General features: G+C 41.4%; 1 protein-coding gene across 1 annotated transcript in view; it reads right to left on the bottom strand.

Moving 5' to 3' along the window:
• Positions 1–3,827: 3,827 nt before the first annotated feature.
• Positions 3,828–21,421, bottom strand: part of COLEC12 (collectin subfamily member 12) — a gene marked incomplete at its 5' end in the record, with an annotated part of 89,452 nt that continues 71,858 nt past the window's right edge. The window contains 7 exons of the mRNA XM_081996433.1: positions 3,828–4,195; positions 5,895–6,004; positions 6,788–6,924; positions 7,354–7,842; positions 9,264–10,310; positions 12,831–12,929; positions 19,925–20,047. Coding sequence (XP_081852559.1) covers positions 3,841–4,195; positions 5,895–6,004; positions 6,788–6,924; positions 7,354–7,842; positions 9,264–10,310; positions 12,831–12,929; positions 19,925–20,047 — 2,360 coding nt within the window. The 3' untranslated portion in view covers positions 3,828–3,840. The remainder of the gene's footprint in view (positions 4,196–5,894; positions 6,005–6,787; positions 6,925–7,353; positions 7,843–9,263; positions 10,311–12,830; positions 12,930–19,924; positions 20,048–21,421) is intronic.

The raw sequence follows: 21,421 nt of genomic DNA on the forward strand, positions 1-21,421 counted from the left end.
GCACCTGCAGCATCCCTCCCCAGCCAGTTTTGCCTAACAAACAGCTACACTCTTTGCTTCAAACGTGTGAACAGAGAGCTTGAGCCCCGGCACCTTTTGTTTCGCAGTTAAAGGTGGATAATTACACCATTATTATAGATAATTACAACCCAGCATTGAAATTCACTTTGAAATGAGTATTTAATTCATAAACGTGTTGCATCCTTAAACTGTCCTTGTTCAGCGGTTATTTCCATGCTAAGGCCACCCAGCTGCCCATAGTTTAGCATAGCTGCTGTCCTAGTTTTCAACGAGCCAGCTATTGCTGACAGACAGCCATTTCTGTAACCTTATGCAGGCCTAAGTGCAGCTATAGCTGTTGATGAAACCTCATTAGAGGGAGTGGAGGACACAAGATGATTCTTGGACCATCTCACGTCGCTACGTACCATCACTGCTGTTGCTGAAGGACGAGAAGGATGAAATCGGGGCGAGGAAACAGTACAGCTGGGGCTTACACAGAGGGTTCTCATGAACTTCTTTTGTGGACAGAAGTCTATCACATCAGTGAAAAGCGGGAAGAATATCGTTTAACATGGCAGATGCTCTGAATGGGTTTATTTCACCTGAATAAGCCAATGTCCAAAACAAAGGTAGCAGTTGCTTCTAATTCAGCGTGGCTCTGCAAAGCTCCATTCACCAGGGTTTGTGAGGTTCTCTGAGCGTGCAAAGTAATAGTTTTGTACCTCGTTATCCAAAAATAGCAGTTTGACATTATCTCCACAGACACTGTATAAATATATATGTAAACACTACAACATCTATCTACACACAACTCCTAGGTACGGCATGACAGGGTGTATGGCAGAATCATGTTGTATTCAAAACCTGATGAAAAAGCCAAAAGAAAAGTCTCAGGAAACCCAAAATGTCTGGAGAAAAGCCCTGCCTCCAAGGTGGCGACACGTGGTTTCTGCAGCTGTAATACACAGACCTTTCGCTTTTAATTAAATGTACACAATTTTCACATTGTTCCTGTCTCATATCGAATACATACCACAGGACAGATTCCAAAATGTAGCATTTAGTATATTTTCTTTTAAGCAAATTATAGTTAAAATTAAAAAATACACACCCCCCCCCAAATGAACACTGGAGGGAGTGTGGGATGTAAGAAAGCAGCAGGCTTTAACTGGTTGGTCTTAGGAACAATATTTGTAAATCTGAAGTACAAAGTCTTGTCTCTTTCCAACAGAGCTGGAGTATTTCAACAAATTTATCTGCATTCAGCCGAGGTAAATGGCAGGTCAGGAGGCAACGGGAAAACAACTCTCCTTCCCAAGGAGCCAAAACAACTTCCTTTGTGGTGTAACGTGTGGCTGCGCAAAGATTATAAAAACTGGGAACTGAAACCAGAATTTCTGCTAATGAACTTTAACTGGTTGCTAATATTTTTAATTCCTGATAAGCAACACTACTGCCTAGACAACGGCTCATGGGACCGTGGAGGAAACTGGCTGGGTGATGATATCATCTCATTAGCCACACTGCTTTCTGTTTTGCAGCATATTTTATTTTCTAGTTTGTTTGGGAGAGAAGTACTGGACCAAGAAAACAGAGAGATCAGTTTACAAAGCACTTTGGAGAAGTGCAAGTTGATTAGACTTTTCTGAGTATGGCATGTTTTTCTTACCAAATTTTGAAATCTGTCTTAAAAAGAAACATTCTTCAGTGTGTGCAGCTCCTTTGCTTCTGTTTTCATAAAATCCTTCATCTGGGCCTGACTTGCAATGTGGGTAGCACCTACTGGGGTAGAATCCCTCACAAGAAGGGAGAAGGAATGAAAACATTTCAAAATCATTCTAAAAACTCAAAGGTTTACTTCTGTGGCATTTCCTCATAAGCAGAAGGAAGGCAGGATGGCAGGCAGGCAGGCAGGTAGGCAGAAAAGAAGGAAGGAAAAGCTTTTATTAACATGGTCTTTGCATAGTACCCCAATGGAACACGGGCTGTGATGAGAGCTGTAATGAGTATCTAGTCCTCAGTCAACTTAATTGTTACACACGCAGACTAGACCGTGCATAATAAGGAAAAAACTATCTAAAATCTGCTTTAAAAGTTATTTAACCAGAACAAATCATCTGGGAAAGTACAAATATTTCTAACTGGAAAAATATTTCTCTATAGCTGAGCTAGGCCTGACAGCAAACCTTAATGAATTATTAGTACCTTTGTTGTTTTCTTTGGCCCCTGTGCACTATATTTGTAAAAAAAGTCAGTAAAAAAGAGAACAATTGTAAAAAGCAAATATTTTGTACAAAAATACAAAGTTTTAAAAGCTCTTAAAAGTATATTCCATATTATTGATAAGAGTTGGACTATATATATATATTTATATAAAATCTATATATTCGTGTATCTGTATAATTTTCCTACATTTGGGACTTTAGCAAATGAAACATACTGTTTAAACAGTTGCTTTATATGTTTTTCATATGTGTGACCAACAGTCTTACTCAGATTGACGGAATGTATTTTCTCAGAAGACACAAGTTGCTTATGTATGTGGTTACTGGTTGGGAAGAAAATCTATAACAGAATTAGTCCAACGGTATTTCCTGATGCTGTGGGTTGAAAGGCCTCGAATAACTGCAGGATGCTGGAGAAGAGCTGCTGCTGAATTCCTTTATGTATTTAAACCAGTTTCAGTGCTTGCTTTTGTTGGGTTTTTTTTTCAATTTTTGTAGGCAATGTTGCTCTCTCCCAGGATTTTCTTCTTTAAGTAAATTTCTGTAATGTGTAGGTATCTGTAAAGTCACAGCCTATTACACTCCAAATATTTGCCCTACAGTATGAGAGAAAAAGGAAAAACAAGGAGAAAAAAAAATGTAAAAAACCTGTGAAGATTAAATGCATTTCCAAAAAGAAAACTTACAGGGCTCAAGGTAAGTTAAACATTTAAGTGGACTCATATTCAGATCCTGTAAGTCCTGGAGGATAAATATTTGTAAACCATGAAGTTTTCCTAAAATAACAAATGTATGTCAGAAAATGAGGGCAAATGACATTGTTACTTACACACAGTCCTTCACTCTGGACACCCAAACAGAGTTATATACACACAAAGTTTATTCAGCACTTTGGTTTGCTTTGTTTTGTGTGTGGGGGGGTGGGCATTTTTTGTGGATGGGTTGTAATTTTGGCTTTAGCTGATCTTTCCTTCTGCCTTCACTGACATTCAGCCTACGTGCTTGCAACTGGAGCAGCCAGGCACCCTTGGCAAAGCAGTGTTCAAATAGGTTGTACGGAGGAGATAATGTTTCGGGCAGAGCCCCACCGTGAACACAAATACCAGCTAGCTCTGTGATGATGGGGCTGGGTTCTAAGCAGCCATGTGAACAACCTGCCCTCTGCCATTGCAGAAACACCTGTGTGACCAGGAATAGATGCCCTGTGGCAATCACCTGGGTGACTGCTTGGCCACATTGGCAGTTTATGAGTCCTTCACTCCAACTACAACAGATGAGTTGCTTATGGCCTGTGGACACAGCCTCAGCCCTATGGGACATCTCCTGGCAGCGGTGGGAATTTTAAGACCTCCTCAGCAGTCACCAAGTGCCTCCTGTTACACAAACTCTCAAAACAGAGTCCCTTTGGTTGTTGAAGGTTGGTCCCTGAGCCACCCTAAGGCCAGCTTTCCCTGCTGTGTGGCCACTGAGTCTATAAAAACAGCTTCCAGTGTGGCTAGGGTCTGGAGCACATGCCAAATCATTCCTGAAATTTTAGGCATGTTTTAAGTCTGCAGGAGATAGTCAGGACGCAGAGCACACGACGGCTACAGCCAGGTTGGAGGCTGCTCTTTCACAGCGCGATAAATCCAGCATCTCTATCACACAGAGTATTAGAAAAGCGCATGTTGGGCTGGATCTGAGGAGAAGTGCTCCACATGTGAGCCCCCCTCTTCCTCAACAAGGCACAGCTGTAGCACGTAGCCTGGAATCTTCTACCCTCTAGCTGTGAAAAATTTACCATGGGTAGGGTGAGACAATCAAACCAAGCACCTTGCTTACCCTTGTCCATGTCTTTTTCACAAATGAAATTGTTAACGTCTTCACAGTAGAAGTCATTCCAGAGCCCAGCATAGATCAGCCCGGCGCAATCTTCCCCTGGCCCGTGCCCATGGCTCCAGTTATCAGGTTGCCCGGTTTTCCAGTTTCTTTCAACCAAAAAACAAGAGAGATGATTGCACAACGCAGCACACATGACAGTTTTTCACCGCAAGAAATTAACAAAAACATCATGAGATCTGTTCCGAGTGGGAAATACACGCTGAAACAAACAATACACGACTCTGGCTGGAAATGGAAAACAGATGTATTACAGAGAAGGGAATCTATTCGGCCTCGGTTTGCCAAAACTCAGAGACCTAAAATTAGACAAATGAACTTTATTTTAGTTTCTGGACGTACACGCACACAGAGCGGGAGTGGTCCCTGCTCCGTGTGCATCGCTCCACGCCTGCAGAGCCGGCGCGCTGCGTTCCGGCCGGCAGATGGGACCGAGACGAGCCGGCAGGCTCACAAGAGCTGCCAAGATGGCAGCACCCTCGCTGCGAGGGCGCTCGGCCCTCTGAGCGCGGGCCTCTGGGCAGGAGCAGTAAAGATTCATCTGTTTTATGGAAGTGAATTTTTGGACTTAATAAGGAATGTACAAAGTATATATACACATATCTTTTGAGATTATTAGCTTTGATGGTGAAACTTAACGCAGCGCGTAAAAAACTTGCAGCAAGTGTTTCCTCATCCTGTTTTTGTTTAACAAGTGAGAAATGCTTCCAACCTCGGGACTTAAAAGCTCTATTTTCCTGAAGAAACAGGTTGTTGAAGGGAGTTTGTGATTGCTGGCTGATACGGTCCATTCTCAGCTAAAAAACACGCCTGCTTGAAAAAATACTCCTAAAAACCATGCGTCTGACCAGGCACCTGGGAGGACACACAGCTTTCCAGAAGAAATGAAATACTTTGAAAATCAGTAACTGACAGCTCTGAGGTTACGACAGGGCATCTAAAACCACGGTGTAGTGGAAACCTATTGAAAGCAGTGGCTGAAGTGGGAATCAGTCATGGTGCTGCCATAAAGAGAAAGAAAGATGAAAAAGGAGAGGGAGAAAAAGGGAAAAATATTATGGCTCATTTGAAATGCATGTGACTTTTTCCATGGTTCTCATCAAAATGAACACCAATGAGATCACAGCTAATAATTCCGTAACATCTGACTGACTGTAGCCTGTTTTTCTGGAGCACAGCATGCTCAGCTCTATAAACTCTTTAGTCCATTCCTCAGTATTAAAAATTTGGGTGGTTGCAATCTGTTCCATTTAGGACAAATTAGGTGTAGCCCTCGGATTCCTGGAGAGCTGCCAATTTAGTTCTCAGCTGGCCAGAGCTTAGACACCCTCATTTCATGCATTTTCCTTATGTTTAATGCTTTCCACTTGTATTTGGCCTTTATCTAAAGGCTGGTCATTTTTTATCAGAACGAGCACTCTATTTATAGCCAGTTGTAATGCAAATAAGGAAAATTCAAATCAAGACAGCAAAACTGTCCGTGCTTTCCATCTCAACTTTGTCATAAAAGTCAGGAGCAAATGTTTTGGCAAGAAACACTGTGCTATGTAGTTATGTGATTCTTTCATTCAGCATTCAGTTTTCTTCCTGGCAAGGAAAGAAAGCCTTGTGCATGGAGAGGGGAGAGAGAAAAAAAACAGTTCAACAGCACCCTCAGTAACTAATTATGTCATTGGCATCTACAACCCTCTGGATTCATTGGATAATTTCTAGATGCTGCTTTTAGAAGTGTCAGCAAAAGTGGTAGCATCTGCAGAAAATAAACACCATTGTTTTTTATTTACGTACGTGTAAACTGGTAAGGATCCATCCAGCCATCTCCATTCATTTTCCTTCTCTGAATCCGTTAGTCCAATCCAGAAGCTGCCTTTCCCAAAAATCTGCCTTTTTATCCATTGCTGTGGAAGGAAGATCTTAGTCCATAACAAAGAAAGACAACCATCTTCAGAGCCAATAAGCTACTCATGGTTTCATGAGCATCTTTGTTATCAGAATAGGAAGAGCCAGAGAAATTTTTCTGAGCTGAAAATATGTTTCAGGCGTTGCCCTTGTGACCCCTTGCCCACATTAGAATCCAACGCAGTGTTTGCATGTGAGGTAGAGAGAGCTAGGCATGAAAATTAGGTTAACATAAAGTCGCAGCCAACATCTTATAGATGCAAACTGAAAAAAACCCAAAGAGTAAGCAGTTGTGTCTTGATGTCCCCACTGCTATGTAGCCACCAAATAATTATGTTGAACAGTAGTAAAAGTATAGCTAGATTTATGGTTCCATTAAAAAAAATTTGGGTCACAGTAGTCTTAGGCTGTACGTATTAAATCAGAGAGTTTAAAACTAAATTAAATTCACCGCTGCAAAAAATACATTTTGGATAATATGCAAGGCATAATGGACTCCATCCTTAAAGGTACCAAACTCCTACAATTCTTTCCAGCCTTTCTGGGCTGCTCTGTGCCCACCACCTTCAGGGTCAGCACCAGCTCTGCTCACACTGCTCTTCCGCACGTGGAGAAGCTGCTGAGCAGGCAGAGGGTAGACAAAATGCTAACTGGAGTCAGTCACTGTGTCTGCTTCACTATATGAATTAACGATGCTCTCAGCTTCCCACTTGCCTTGTGGCTTCCACATGTTAAATAACTTCAAACTATCTCCTTGAAAAACAGAAAGAGAAGGTAATTACCTGCTCCTCTTTGTTGTTTATGATAACCAAGCGTGATGCCTTCTCTTCACAGAATAACTTTGCCTCTTCAAAAATTTCTCTTTCAATTGAAAAGTAGTAGCACTTTTCTGTATAGTTCTTCCAATGAGGAGAACAACCTGTCATATGAATTTTTTTAGTGTTAAACCAGTTACTGATAAATCAACAAGCCAGTGGCAACTTTCTGCGTAGGACCAGTAACAACTGGAGGATCCCATACCCATCTACAGCATGCTGCCATCTAACACACTTAAAAGGATTTACTTAGCAGGATCCTGACTCTGTGAAATCAAGACTGAACTGTGTGGTCAAGGAGATTTTTTATTACTCATGCTACTGCCACTGGAAACACGAACTTAATCAGTTTCAGGTCATCAGAAGAAAGACCAACAGGTATGTCTTCACTTAACAGGGCTCTTTGTGATACATCCCAGAGATTTAGTCTAAGGTAGCAGAGGTTATTTGGGCCAGTAGCTAAGTGGTGAGCACCCCCTGCTAGATGTACTCGTGTCTCAGTAAAAGATGCACGCGGTGTGTTGATAGCTTACCATTAGCCTCGGGCACTGATGTAGGTTCACTTTGTAGTGCCATTGGCATCCCTGGACCTGGCGGCCCTGGTGGGCCAGGTGGGCCCTTTGGACCAGGCAGCCCAGGGATTCCAGGTAGCCCGGGTAGTCCTCGAGGTCCTGGTACCCCTGGCTCTCCCACAGTTCCTTGCAGTCCTTGAAATCCTGGTGGGCCTTGTGGCCCAGGTGGACCATCTTTGCCTTGTGGACCTGGTGGCCCCGGGTCTCCACTTGGTCCAGGCAAACCCGTCTTGCCAGGCGAACCTCTCTGACCTTTGGAGCCAGGCGATCCTCTTGAACCTTTCCCTCCTTTTTCTCCTGGTGGCCCAGTTGGCCCAGGTGGGCCCTTCTCACCTGCAGGTCCTGGTGGTCCGGGCTCTCCTTTCTCTCCTTTTTGTCCTTTTAGGCCAGTGGGGCCAAGAGGACCTTGAGGACCTCTGTCACCTTTAGGTCCCCTTGGACCAGGAGGGCCTGAAACGATGTAAGCATGCAAAGTGGGGATACGGATGGAAAACAAAACAAAAACCCCACGTGGGGTCTTTGTTTAATATCTCTCAGACCAGCAACACTGGATATTCAGCACTGTGAAAACCGGGTTAACAGCTACTTCGAGCAGTGCTTGCAAAAGTAAGTCTGCTTCTCAGGCACTAGATACCATTGCTCTTTCCTCAGCCTCCATGAAATACAAGATACAGAAGAAAATAATCTGATGCACCTTGTCCTGTGAACTAGACAGTGACACTATGTGCCAGGTGACCAGCCGAGGTGCCAATCCCTGCAAGACACACTGCTGTTGATGCACAGAGTCCTGCGTGTTGATGCTCCCGTCTCCTCATTCTGCTACACTCCCTTTTCCTTCTAGCCCCAACTCTCTGCTCTTAGACTACAGGACTCTTTCTCCTGCAAGGGCCCTGTTTGCTGGTCTGTCAATAATGGGTTGTCAAAAAGAGACAAAATGATGGAAAGCGAGCAATAGGCCAATTGTGAGAAAGACCAGAAGTCCTAGGTGCAAACTGGCCGGCTATAACAGGAAAGAGGACAAATGGCAATGTTGTGACAGCAATAGACAACAACATCATTTTGAACTCTGATCATGGATGAGCAAATGCCTTGCCAATATCTGCCCCTACCACCAGCCAATCTTCATCATTTAAACTCCTCCAGAGATACATTCCTAAACCAGGGTCATTTAGGCTTGGTTGAAATGAGAAAGGTTAAGGTTACTGACATGTAATCTTGGCTCTACTTCAGCCTTAGTTTATTTGGAGCAATAGATTTATATTTGTGATTAGAGTTTTAGGCCTGACTGGTTCACATCAGGTTGGAAATATGAGTGTTCTTTTCATTTGGTATAATACTTGGCTTGGAGAAACCTCCTAAACCTGATGCTGTTTATTTCTGGAGAAAATAAAATATCCCAGGATTAAAAACTAAGCAAAGTAGGATGTTTTCTGGCAGACTAACAACTGGCTTAAAGTGAAATAGCAACTTGTTTTTCAGTAAGGGTGGACCTTTCTGGGAATAGTCCAACGTATATTTTTTAGCCATTTCCTCCTTAGCAGGGATTGGTTTCTTGAGGTTCCACACCTTCACTAGCTTATTTTAGGAACTAAATCAAAAGCAGATCCGGTCAGTCAGTCAGTCAGTCAGAACAAAATTTTGCTAAGTCAGAACCTTCTTTCATAACGTCTCCATTCTAGGTATGTAAAGAACACATAGGAAAATTAGTAAGGAAAATTCAAGCTACATTTACATTTCCACAGTTTAGGAATATATGATGAAAAACCCCAGGACTCTGTACCAGCATGCGCTAACTTCCACAGTACTAAAGAAGTAATGCAAGCAGGAATTCGGCATAGACCATTATAGGCATCACTAGGGAAGCTGCATACCTTGTAAGATAGTGAAGTTCTTGATGAGCTGGCCATGTTTGGAATCTACAAGTTTCATTTCTTCCATGATTACCGACAAATTGGCAACTTCAACATCTAACCTTGACCTCATCAAATCCTGTTGCACCTTGAGAGATGCGGAGTCTAAGCGAATATTGGCTAGTGTGCTGTTCATAAAAATCAGCTCATCTGAGTGTTTACCTAAGGTGTCTGTACAAGTTGTCCTGACCTCATTGAGATTGCTAGTCAGTGTCCGTAGATGATGAGCAGTGTAGCTGATGTTGCTAATGATGTTGACTATGTCAGTTTCAAAGACCTGGAACCTCTCTTCTAGCTGGTTGAATTTGGCAGAAGTTCTGTTTTCATACTCTTTATGCTGTTCCTGGAGATCCTTTAGATTTTGTTCGTTGGCTTGGGCAATCGTGGTGATGTTCTCCATTTGCCCACTGAAGGAGCTGAGCTGATTGTTCATGTCTTCAAGTGTATCATTGTTAGCTTTTGCCAATGCTGAGTTGTTGGCGGCCAAAGTCTGTAAATTTTGTACTTTCTCCTTAAGCCAGTCAGTGTCCTTCCGGGCTTGAAGGACAACCTGCTGCAGATTTTGAAAGTCATTCTTGATTCTTAGAATAGCCAAGCTTGTATCTTCCATTGACTTCTGAAGGACACTGATAAGATTTCTTTGCTGTATTTGTGTCAGGTTTAAGTTGTTCAGGTTCATGATAACCACATTATGAGAATGCACTTGGTTTTGCAAGTTTGTTTGGATATTACTTGTGTCTTGTTGAAGATTGTTGATGTAGCCAGTATATGCCTGAAGAGTCTTATTGACACTGATGATCATGAAAGAATTGCTATCTAAGGCACTTCTCATTTGGCTCTGTCTATCATCTAACACATTTCCAGACTCTTGCAGCTTCTCCAGTGTGTCTTTGTTTCTGGTAGTTTTCTCTGCAATGTCATGAAGCTGCTGACGAAGAGCCAGAATGTCAGACCTGAAGCTAGACAGTTCAGTGTTTGTATTCATGGCTTTTTGTCCAGCTTGGTCATCTGTTGTATAGGGAAAAAAATTGAAAGGCTTTAGGATGAGTTTTTTAAAACACACTGTAAAAAAACACGGTCTATTTTAAGTACAGTCAAGCTGTCAAAATGTTCTGTCAATAGAATTTCTATGCTATATATTCCAGAAAAAAGAAACCACTAAGGAAAGGTCTGTCACTAGACAGAGAAAAAATCAGAGATGAAGACCTTGTGTCTTGCTGAGGAGAAAATGGTGATCCTGTTGTCATATACAGGAAAAACTACCATTAGAAACTGATGAATATATGCAGTCAAGTACTGTTTGTATTCTCAATGAAAACTCAATGGAAAGCAGAATTCAAAATATTGAAGACGTATCAGTAAGTTTATGTTTTGAAATTACAACTGGCTATTGCTGAAAGCTCAGAGGTAAATTTTCTTCTGTTCACATTTTCTTCCTCCTTTTCCTGGCAGGTGGAATATCCTCATTGTGATTTAGTACATATAATTTGATTTTTTAAGATCTTGGGTTTAGTTTTAAAAAAGTTCTAATATCTATTTTAAAACAATCTTGGTTAGAGACAAAAGCTTTGCCAAGCCGGCTGCTCCAGATATGATGGGATATGATGTATTTCTGTTTTCTCTCTAATATGCTACTATTGCTTTTAATGACATTTATTTTGCTGTTATTGTTTCCTCATGTTCTCTGTTTTAGGAAGGCAAAACCTTTAATCTTAGAGGATCATCTCTGCTCTTGCTTAACACTGCCCTACAGTGTACTTCTGGGAGCTTGCCTGAATATGATTAAGCTTTTGAGGCTGCACAGCTCATCAGCCAGGACGTTGGAAACCAAGGAAATAAGCAGTCAACACTCACTTTCAGGGAAGATTCCCTTTCTTGACCTCAATCACTTCTCTCTCCTACACGCAGTGCATATATTTTTGTTCTCATCTAAGTGTAGCTACATTTATGAATTATGCAGTCTGAAGTCCATCATTTCAGATGACTCCAAGAGAGGGCAGAATGGTTTTCATAAACTACAGTGAATACAGCTGTGTGTGGAGCTTTCTTCTGGGGTGTTTGAATGAGTCATGATAGCAAACATCAAATGGTGGCTTCTGAGACTTCAGTCTGAAGTGTTTACAGTCTTTTGTGGATGGACATCTTCCCGAACACAGCTTCTCTCCCTGCCACTTGTCTCACTCCAGGATCTTCTCAGCCCTGCCTCTATGTTTACCTCTCCGCTATAGCTCAAATGATATTGTGTTCCTCACAGCTCTGACAACTGCCAGGTCCACATACAGCTAATCCCTGAAGGCCTGTTTTTCATTCACCACATGCTGTTATCCCTCTGGCCCTACAGCAGTTCTCTTACCTTTATGCCTCCCGCACAGGTTGCCCCATAACTTTTTTAACTTCCTCCATGGCAAGTCCACTTAAATGGGAACTGATGGTCCTGAGCATCTCACTGGCCATCCATTCAGCAGCGTGTAAAAATGTGTGGGTGTAAACTGAATCAAAGGTGCTTCAAGTCATGATAAATTTAATCAGCAGAATAACCCAAAAGGTTGCATGTGCTTTAGGGTGTAACATTTACTTCTGTATATGTATCAGCAAAAGTACATGCCACTGAATTATCCTATGTCTTTGAACTAAATGTAGTGTGCAAATACTTCAGAATCCGGCTATATTTTGAGGGGAAAAATTGTAAAAATTTATGATCATGACACAAGCAAGTAATTTTTCCTAGAAATATATATCACAATATATGGTTTATGAAGGTAAACAAGATTTATGAGTGTATGTGTATATTAATGTTTATATAAAACCTAATTATAAAAACTGTAAGTCTATGTATATATAAACTGATAATAACCAGCTCTGCTTTCTTTCCAAACAAGGAAGAAAGGTAGAAATGTACACTTAGTGAGTAGAACCCTTATCCATGATCTTTTTCCATCTTCCTGCAAGTTGAGAACTGTGATAGGACTCCGGAGACCTGAACTCACAACAACCTTGTGGCCTGTATTCCCTGAGATTATTAAGAAACATTTAATGGAAGTAATCAACTTGCCTCAGGTATAAGAGTTTTGAACAGCTGACTGTTTTTGTACCCCTTAAAATGGCCTTCAGTTTTGAATCTTAATTGCTAAAACAGCATCAAGATGACTGGTGACATTTTATGTAGAATCTCTTGTGCTGTGGAACAGCTTCTGCTATGTTTTATGTCTCCATCTCAGAGAAGACTCTCCTGAGGACAACCTTTAAGTGTCTGATTATTTTAGTATAATTGATTTCAGAGTGATTTCAATCAATCACTCTTCAATATTTACAGTAATTATTGTAAATATTGAAGTATGCTTAAAATGCTGTCCTAAGTAGAGCTGATCTTAACCATTTTTAAGTGCTTTCCCAAGTACTTGAGAAATTGGAATAGAAACGCTGTATCTTGTCATAGCCAGATATTTTTCAGGCAAATTTCCTGCCACTATCTGCCAGGGGACACCCCAAAGCCGTAATACAAAGGGGCTTCGCTTGTGTGTAGATTACCTAATTTCTTCAGACCACTCTCCACCTCTGTAAGCTTTTCTGTATATCTTCTGTGGGATGTTTCCAGGCCACCTGTCACATTGTCCATTTTTTCTACAACTAGAGGAAAGAGAACAGTATGTTATGAAAGAAGAAAAGTGAAATTATGAAAAAAGTCTTAAACAATAAAGCAAACCGAAAGAACACCACTAGCATCAAACATGAAAAAACCCACACCTTAAAACTGCCTTGCACGCTGGTAGACTCTGCTGTTGCTCTGTGAAATGTTGGAAGGATGAACTCCTATCTGCTGGTGGGACCCAGCATTCTTACACTTCTTCAGTCTGCCAACAGTCCCTAAACATTTCTTTGCTCATGAGCAATCTCTGTCCTGCATGAGGAAATCCCTCTTTGTGGGTTTTCCTCACGAACCAAGTCTTTTTAACACTATTTCCATGCTCCAAGCACACTGCTGTGTGGCAAAGGCAGACTAATTGCTAAAGGCTCAAATGTATGAGAGGAGACTTCCTTTTATTTTGCTATTAGCCATTTCTCCTTAAAAAGAACTTTTTTTTTTTTTTTCTGTGCCTTTTAATCATTAAAAATTGCCACCTGGCCAGCAAACCTTGGTCTGAGATAGCAGTTTGAAGATGCGATTGCTAAATGTTTTGGGGATCAACATTTAAATATCTTGATAATGGTACAGATCACTCAGAATGGTCTTGAAACCATTCTGCCTCATTAAGATTGAAAGGATAGTCACTCAGCAAGTGCAGATTTATGGCTGATGTGCTCTTTATTTTGTAATGCCACAGTCATTTTCTTGTCACTGAGACAATCTGATTTGATGAAATTGATATGGAAATGGAAAAAGCACAGCAACAAATAAAAAGCCTGGGGTGGCTTCCAGTGGCAAAAATGTGAAATGCTTGCAAGGTTAGAGGCAGCCTTCAGCTTCCACACCAAATCTTGTCTAATAGGCTTTTGCATTCAAGCCACAACGAGGCACAGAGATTTGTTCTCATCATGAGATTATTTAGCCCTTTTGCTACACTGGGAGCAGAATGGATCTGAACCAACCCTGGGGAGGCTACACAAGTTATTGTGCCAGCCTCCACTTCAAACAGAAGAAATAAGGTGCTTCCCATGTCTCGAGATAGTGAAGCCAATTCTGTAAACCTGTTTGGGTAGAGGGTACTGCTAACTCTTTCTGTCTGTGAGATAATCTGCAGCTAGGAAATAGCCTCATAGAAGTTGTTGCTATGTAAAGATTTGGAGTTTTTACTAGAAGTGGAAATTTAGCGGATCTTTTGCTGCTCATGAGCAACCACAAGAATCCCAGGCCTTTAAAGTGTAGTCCACCACATGCTCTTTCTTTACTAACTTTTGCCCTTGTTTTTCTGGGTACCACAGTTACACAGCAGGCTTTTATTCCTTCCCCAAAACCAACAGGAGAAAAAGCAGACCAAGATTATAGCTGGTGCAACTGCTCTGAGGTGAATGGGGTTATGACAGAGAAAAAATCTCAAAGTTTTCAGAGAGACCAGACACCCTTTGGTGAACTACCTGCTTGCTCCTTTCTGTACTGCTAACAAGACAGAGACTCTACTGGGTGTGCAAAGGTAAAGTCAGAGTGCAGCTTTCTGTATTTGAGATGATGGCACATGGCTTGCTCAACACCAGATCCTGGCTACAATAATGGCTTTGTTTTTTCAGGAGGACCATTGCTCAACACTCTTTACTTTTGAAGGCATTTTTTCCAACAATATAGCGCTAATGTTTCACTGGTTCTTCTGCCCCTTAAAGTTACTTGCCAAAAAGCTGTATACCATTTTTCCTAAATGAAGCCAGAGTTGCTTCTCTGCTTGTCCTGCACAACTGTCTTCTAGGCTGGAGCCCAGCTCAGCAAAGGACCTTCAGTTACTTCTCACACTCCACTCATGCATGTATACACCTATGTATCACATGCAGTGAGTGTGGGAAACATTCCTGGCTTTTCCTTCTGGCTAGTTCTAGGCAGCTCCTTGTTCAGGCTGTGGTGTTCTGCTGTGTTTATGGGTCGTCACTCTGAAGGACATGGCTTACTCCAGGCTTAGACAGTACCTTGTGAAAGCATCTGAATTTAAAAAGCAGGCCTCCTCCAAGTGTTTCTGCTGGACCTGTGCCTTGACCAGCAATGTCACATCACCTATGGGTCTTGTTAATTCAGTTTTAGTGCAATATTCACCTGTTTTCTCCAGTTATGCAACATACTTTGAGTTAGCAAATGGATATATATTATCAATAAAGAAAGGAAAATGTAGTTTCTTCCTTTTGCTGTTCAAATGAATGTCAGCTATTACTTCAGATCTGAAGTTTGTAAAACTGAGATTTTATACTGTCCTATATCAACAAGAATGTTTTCATGGTTGAATGAAATCTAACACTGGAAACTTGGGTTAAAATATTCCCCTGAAGAGTCCAAAGCAAATGAAAATAGTAGAAATCCTATCAATATATAGTAGCCTGTGCTGGCAGTTAGATGAGATGGGATGGAATTAAAGATACAACAGTGTATGGTATTTTCATTGCTGAAAGTAAAAAAAGAAACCCATTCCACACTAAAAAGACCAAAGCTGGTCTGTAGCTATGGACAGTCTTTGTGTGGAACAGTCCACAAATTTGTTGAAGCAGGACTTTAATCAGAAGCCTTACTGGTATTATTGACAACTGGCCATGATATGTAGGCACTGGACTGTGCCTGAAAGATCACTGATGAGTGCCGTTAAAAGGTCTTTTGGTCCCAGCTGCATGTCTCCTACAGAAAGTAATAGCTTTTAATTCTAGTGTGTAACTGGATGCCAGACAGCAGCCCTGGATCAGGAGGGCTGACATGACTTTTAGCTGGAAGATGCTGGTTTAGAGAGGCTGAAAGGAGAAGGCTACTTTCAAATACACAAGGTATTGATTTTTGTCTATTTGACACTAAACTGGTGATGACTTACTCAGAGTAACTGATGCAAAGTGCAGAATTAGCTAAATCAGGCAAACCATTTCCTTTATTTTAATTCTGTTTCCCCTCAGAGGGCAAGTTAGCACTGCTGTGTGAAGCATAGAGAGAAGTCAGAGCCAAGTTCAAACCACCCGGCTCCAGCAGCAGAAACAGTAGAAGTCTCTGCAAACGTGAACTGCAGGGTTAGCTCAAGGATTCCCAGTGATGCAAGCGAAGCTGAATTTTGTCATCCCATAAATAAACCAATGCATATATTTGCTTTGTACAGGGGCAGAATCTTATCCTCCATGGTCAAACAAATCATGGGCCTGGGGGACTTGATCTCCTGACCAGACTCCTTCCCCAAGCGAGTTGTAGCTTCTTTACTTTCTTGCTACTGCTCTGCAAGTGGAAAGGATGAACTCTGGGGAGAACAAGTAGAGCACTGTGGCCAAAGTAGGTTTTGTTGCTCTTGCTGTCAAAAGGGGTCATATGGGCAGATGTCCTATTATTGGGAATGCCTTTCCTCCCTAGCAGTAGCTCCCACTGCCATCTCTGGATGGAGCCTTCAGTGGTAGGTGAGCATGTGGAGCACTCTCAGGAGTGGAAGTCAACGTCTGGGAAGTACCCCGGGCTTGAACAGTCACTTCACACCTTCTCCAGAAAAAGGCAAAGGCAAACCAGGCAAACCAGCCGTAATATCCCTTATGAAGGCCACTCTGCTGCTCCCAAGAGTCTGCTGTTCTCAAAAATGCGAAGTCTGTCTATGCCATAAGCTTGCTTTTGGACAGCTTCACCTTAATTCTCATCTCGGTCATATCTCTCTACATTGTCATCTCACTTTCTGACAAGGTCACTGTGGAAAATGTGGTAAAGACCCTCCAAAAGAAGCCAAAATTTTGAGTAGTTGCTGACCAGAACAGCGAGGACTGTCTGCATCTGAGCCACTATTTCAAAAGCAGGGACAAAATGTACCATCTCACCAGGGCGTGTTTGCCATAGGTAATGGCAGGCAAATGCTGCCTGGGAGACAGATAAAAGAAGTAGATGAAAGTCACAGTGCGCATTAGTCAAGAAGCTTAAAAACAACAACTGACCAGACAGTGAGAACTTCCAGAAGTTCAAGCTCTGAGCATGCTAGCTTCCCTCACTGGAGTGAGTCACAGGAAGATCATTCACCCTCAACAGGCTAATGTGACAGTGGTTGGTGCCAGAAAAATCATAACTTTGTATTTTGCTTTTAATTTAAGAACGTATGCGTAAAAAATTACAGATTACTTTATTAATGTTTTTAACAATAATTTAATATGTCTTCTCAAAGTAAACAAATAGTAAACTTGGCTTGTTATTCCTTCATGACCGTGATGCTTAATTCATGTTTTGGTTTCAGGTTTCTCTAACCTACTATGCAATTTTTACCACTAGTTTGGAGGTTTATTCTATGTTGACTTTGCCTCCCATTGAGTTATTTTTTTGCCTGCCATATTTAATCCACTGATTAGTAGTTTTAACATTTTAAATCACAAAGGATATCTAAATACCACGTAGGAAATGAAAGTTTTAAAAGTAGTTTTGGGCTTTATAAACATAAGTGTGGGAGGCAAATTTAATGGAAACTTAGCTAGGAGAGTGAAATAACCCCTGATGCCAGCAGAATTCCTTCTTTCGGTGTAATATTGCAATAAAAAAGACAAGCCAAACTCTGATGCAGAGAGGAGAGTTCAAGAGCTCTATAAAATTTTATTTTGAGTTTTGTTCTTCCTTTAAGGCCTCATTCCTTCCCAACGAACAAAAATATTGCAATAATTTCTTTGAATATATACCGTCAGCTGGGGTTTTGTCTAACTCATGTTTTCCCTGCAAATTAGCGCTTAGGCACTGTGGAGGTGAAGCTCGTAAGCTGCAAGTACAAAGGGCAAGATTGACGCTTGACATATGACCATGTGCTGCTTGGCAGTACAGAAGGGATGCCTTGGACTAAACAGGATTTTTTTCCAGCATATGCTTGTTTCCCTTGGCAGTCTGGTGGAGCAGTCACCAAGTCAGTGAACGGTGGGGCAGTGGCCACCAAAATGTCTTAAGGTCTGTGAGCAAGATGTGCGTTATCCACCTTCCTATAATATTTTGCCTGTTTTTTTGTGGGAAAGGAAATTCTTTTGTCCTTGCCCCAGATAAATGTGCCTTGGTACTGCTATGACAGAAAGACTAGTCCTCGGTCAGGCCCCAATGACTACTCAGTACAAGAAGGAGGTTTAGAAATTAGTGTAGCAAAGACGGGGCCTCAAGATGAGAGCAAAGCCTGGGGAAAAGACAGTGCTAGAGGCCCCCGTGGAGAAAGACGCTTGAAAACTGTGGGTTGAAATGGGGAAGAGAAACTCCCTCTCCCAAAGAGATCATTTGGACAGTTTCCTTATTGCTATTGCTTCCTATACACACAAACTTTTGCCAAAGCAAGATATAGAGCAATGGTTCCTCCAACTTGATATGCTGTTTCTGATGCCAAGTGAGGTCTGAGTCTTCTGGTGAGCCCCAGAACTGATGGCCTCATATAAAACTCTCATGAGGAAAGTTCTGCTAAATCCCAGGCATTTAGTGGCTGGATTAGAGCCCTGAAGGATCCCATCCTCATCTGCTGTAAGCAGAACACTGCAGATATATATCTGCAAAAGGCATAAGTTTCTCCTCCCCTAGTCCATATAACCAAATGATCTTATCTTTATAGAACAAGTTTTTAAATTCTGGAAAGTTTTCTTTTCCCGTCAGAATCTGACTTGCAGAGACCAGTTACACATTCTTCAGGAGAATGTCTGACCTATTACATAGGTACTGCGTTTCTTTACATTTGATTTTAATTTGCCACATTCCATGTTTTTTAATGAAAAAGGAATACCTACGTGTCTCTATCTGTCCTTCACGTTCTCTCATCTCCCTGGCGAAATCTTCCCTCTAAACCAAGCAGTTTTAATTTTCTTCCCACTCAAAACTGTACCAAATCCTCTTAAATAAGTATTTATCCCTTTCTATTTCTACAATTTCCTTTTTGTTCACTGGCAAAGGACCAGAGATGATGTCAGCTCTGCTACGAGCACAGCTGTTGGCAGCACAGGACGCACTGCATGCTAATCACATGAATATTTACCCAGCTTCTTGGAGGGGTTTTGAAGCTGCTCTCAGAGCCATACTCAAGCAGCTAGTTTAAAGCTAGCTTCGTTTTCTCCGCAAAATGCTGCAGTGTCCTGTTATAATACTCACAATGATGTTATTCACTTCCTTTTTCTTACCAGAACCTCATGTCTTATTTATTTAACTTACTATAGCTGTGACTGCACAACCAGCAAACATCTACATCACTCGATTTGTAGGAATGCCTAAGTGGCTATAGTTAATAAGTGTGAGAATGTATGGGAATTTTAAGCCATGCTTTCCTGTATTGCTCTACCCGTGACTTGCACAAATGAAATTTTCTCCATTTCTGGGTTGCCCAACTACCAGAATTGCTGAAATTACTGTCAAAAACATCTAAGCATCTTTATGCTCTCAGTTCTTCACTGAGAGGGTGGTCAGGCATTGGAACAGGCTGCCCAGGGAGGTGGTGGAGTCGCCATCTCTGGAAGTGTTCAAAAAACGTGTGGATGTGGCGCTTCAGGACATGGTTTAGGGGACATGGTGGTGCTGGATTAATGGTTGGACTTGATGATCTTAAAGGTCCTTTCCAACCTAGTGATTCTGTGATTCTGTGATTATTAATCAAAATAATTGTAGATACCTCAATACACTGGCACCTCCTGGTTCAATCTTTCTTCCAGCTATTTCAAAGTAATATGGATCCTACACTGTTCCTGTGATAAACATTATATTAGTTAAGACTATTCCTGGCTCTCCCATTAAGAAGGACATTTATTCTGGAAAGGTGCGATGTGTGTAAAAGAGCTCAGTGAAATCAAGGTATAGTACGTCTTACAGAGCTTTGAGCCTTCCAGTTAGTACTCCTTTGTGGTGGAAAAATGATCATGTGTGTACAACAAACAACATTGCCAAGGTATTGATATTTAAGATAAAAATATGATAAATCCCCTGTCTAACACATGGAAATACGCTTGGATGCTTGGCTGAAAGTGAAGAGTTGCATTCGACGCATACATACCTTTGTATCCCAGAATGGCTACTGTGATTGTTAACAGAGCACATAAAATATACAATAAGATGATGGAAAACTTCAGTGCCCAGTTATTTTTACATTTGGTACATTGCGTGCCCTCTTGAATACCTGCAAAAGAAGATTTTAAGAATTTTAAAACAACGGCGAAGTACACATTGCTGGTTTTATCTCCCCATTTCCTCTCCTCCATTTTCTAAAGAACAAATTATTTATGTAAGCAGATGATATATGGGTCATATATATAGGCCTATCTGCCTATTCTGCTAGGATAGCCTCCACAGTTGTTAAAGCATCAGCTTAGTGATACGATGACTTTGGGATTTTAGCGTGTGGAAGAGAAGTAGGTTCTGCTTCACTGGAAAACCTGTGGCTTTCCTGAGAGACAGGACTGTTTTCCAACTGTGCTGACAAGACCATCGTGAGCGTTGGAAGTCAAATGTTTATTAGCATCTCCTTTGTCAGGCATCACGCTGCAGCGGCTCTTTCTTAGCATTCAGTCTCTCTACAGAGGCAACAGGAGACTGTAAAAGGAGAAGGAAAATACAGAAATAAAATAACATTGTGAAAACCTGGTAGGAGTACTGGTCCTGCTTTGTAACCATTACTACAAATGGTTACCATGTGAACACTTTCTTTCCATAAGACTTTTTTTCTTATTTTGGGGGGATTTTGGAGAATACTATTTCCACGGAGAAGAAGGGGTGCTATGCTGGTATCGCTAGTGGTACATCTATACCAACAGAAAAATGCTGGTGAATTTTCCCTTGTGGACAAGTTTAAGGAAAAAAGCCTCCAGCTGATGACAGAAAACAGGCCTTTACCATTTTATATTTGAGCTTTTTGCAGAATGGTTTGATATCTTTGAGTCTATAAGGGAAGCAATATTCCTCTTTTCTCTACGTGCTCCTTAGAAACAGCTTGGGAGTGTTGGAAGAGTTGATTACCAAGAAATTCATCAGAAACACAAACATGTAAAAACATGAAAACTGGACCACTGTGTCCGATGGGTATTAAGCAGGCCAGGATAAATGTAGCTTTCTGTGTCTGTCAGAAAATGCATCTTTGATATTTTACTCTATTTGTGTACTATTAGGGGAGTCCCACAGGAAAGCTTTAAGCTCTAATAAATTCTATGTACCAGATTACTTAACTAATCAAAACTTGCTCTGTAGCTCTTTATGAGTTACTTATATTTCTCCCGAGGCCTAACCCACAGCTGATTTTACTTTTGCCAACGCATGCCCTTCTGCAGAGTGGTTTTTTTATTTTTCATTTTTTAAGAGAAAAGCACAGGCCATTTCCCTGGGTTCATGGAGGACGGGCGACCAACATATCAAGTTAAGTCAACTGTATTTCTCTCCCAGAGAACAGCATTTTCCAGAGTCTTCCTTAAGCCCAGGGTACTTGAAGGAGGGCTTACTATACTGGAGACTCAGGAAGAGGATTTATACAAAGTTTATTTGACAAGGCATTTTTCTCACT

Source organism: Phaethon aethereus (assembly GCF_964289735.1).
Source record: "Phaethon aethereus genome assembly, chromosome: 2".
Taxonomy (NCBI): domain Eukaryota; kingdom Metazoa; phylum Chordata; class Aves; order Phaethontiformes; family Phaethontidae; genus Phaethon; species Phaethon aethereus.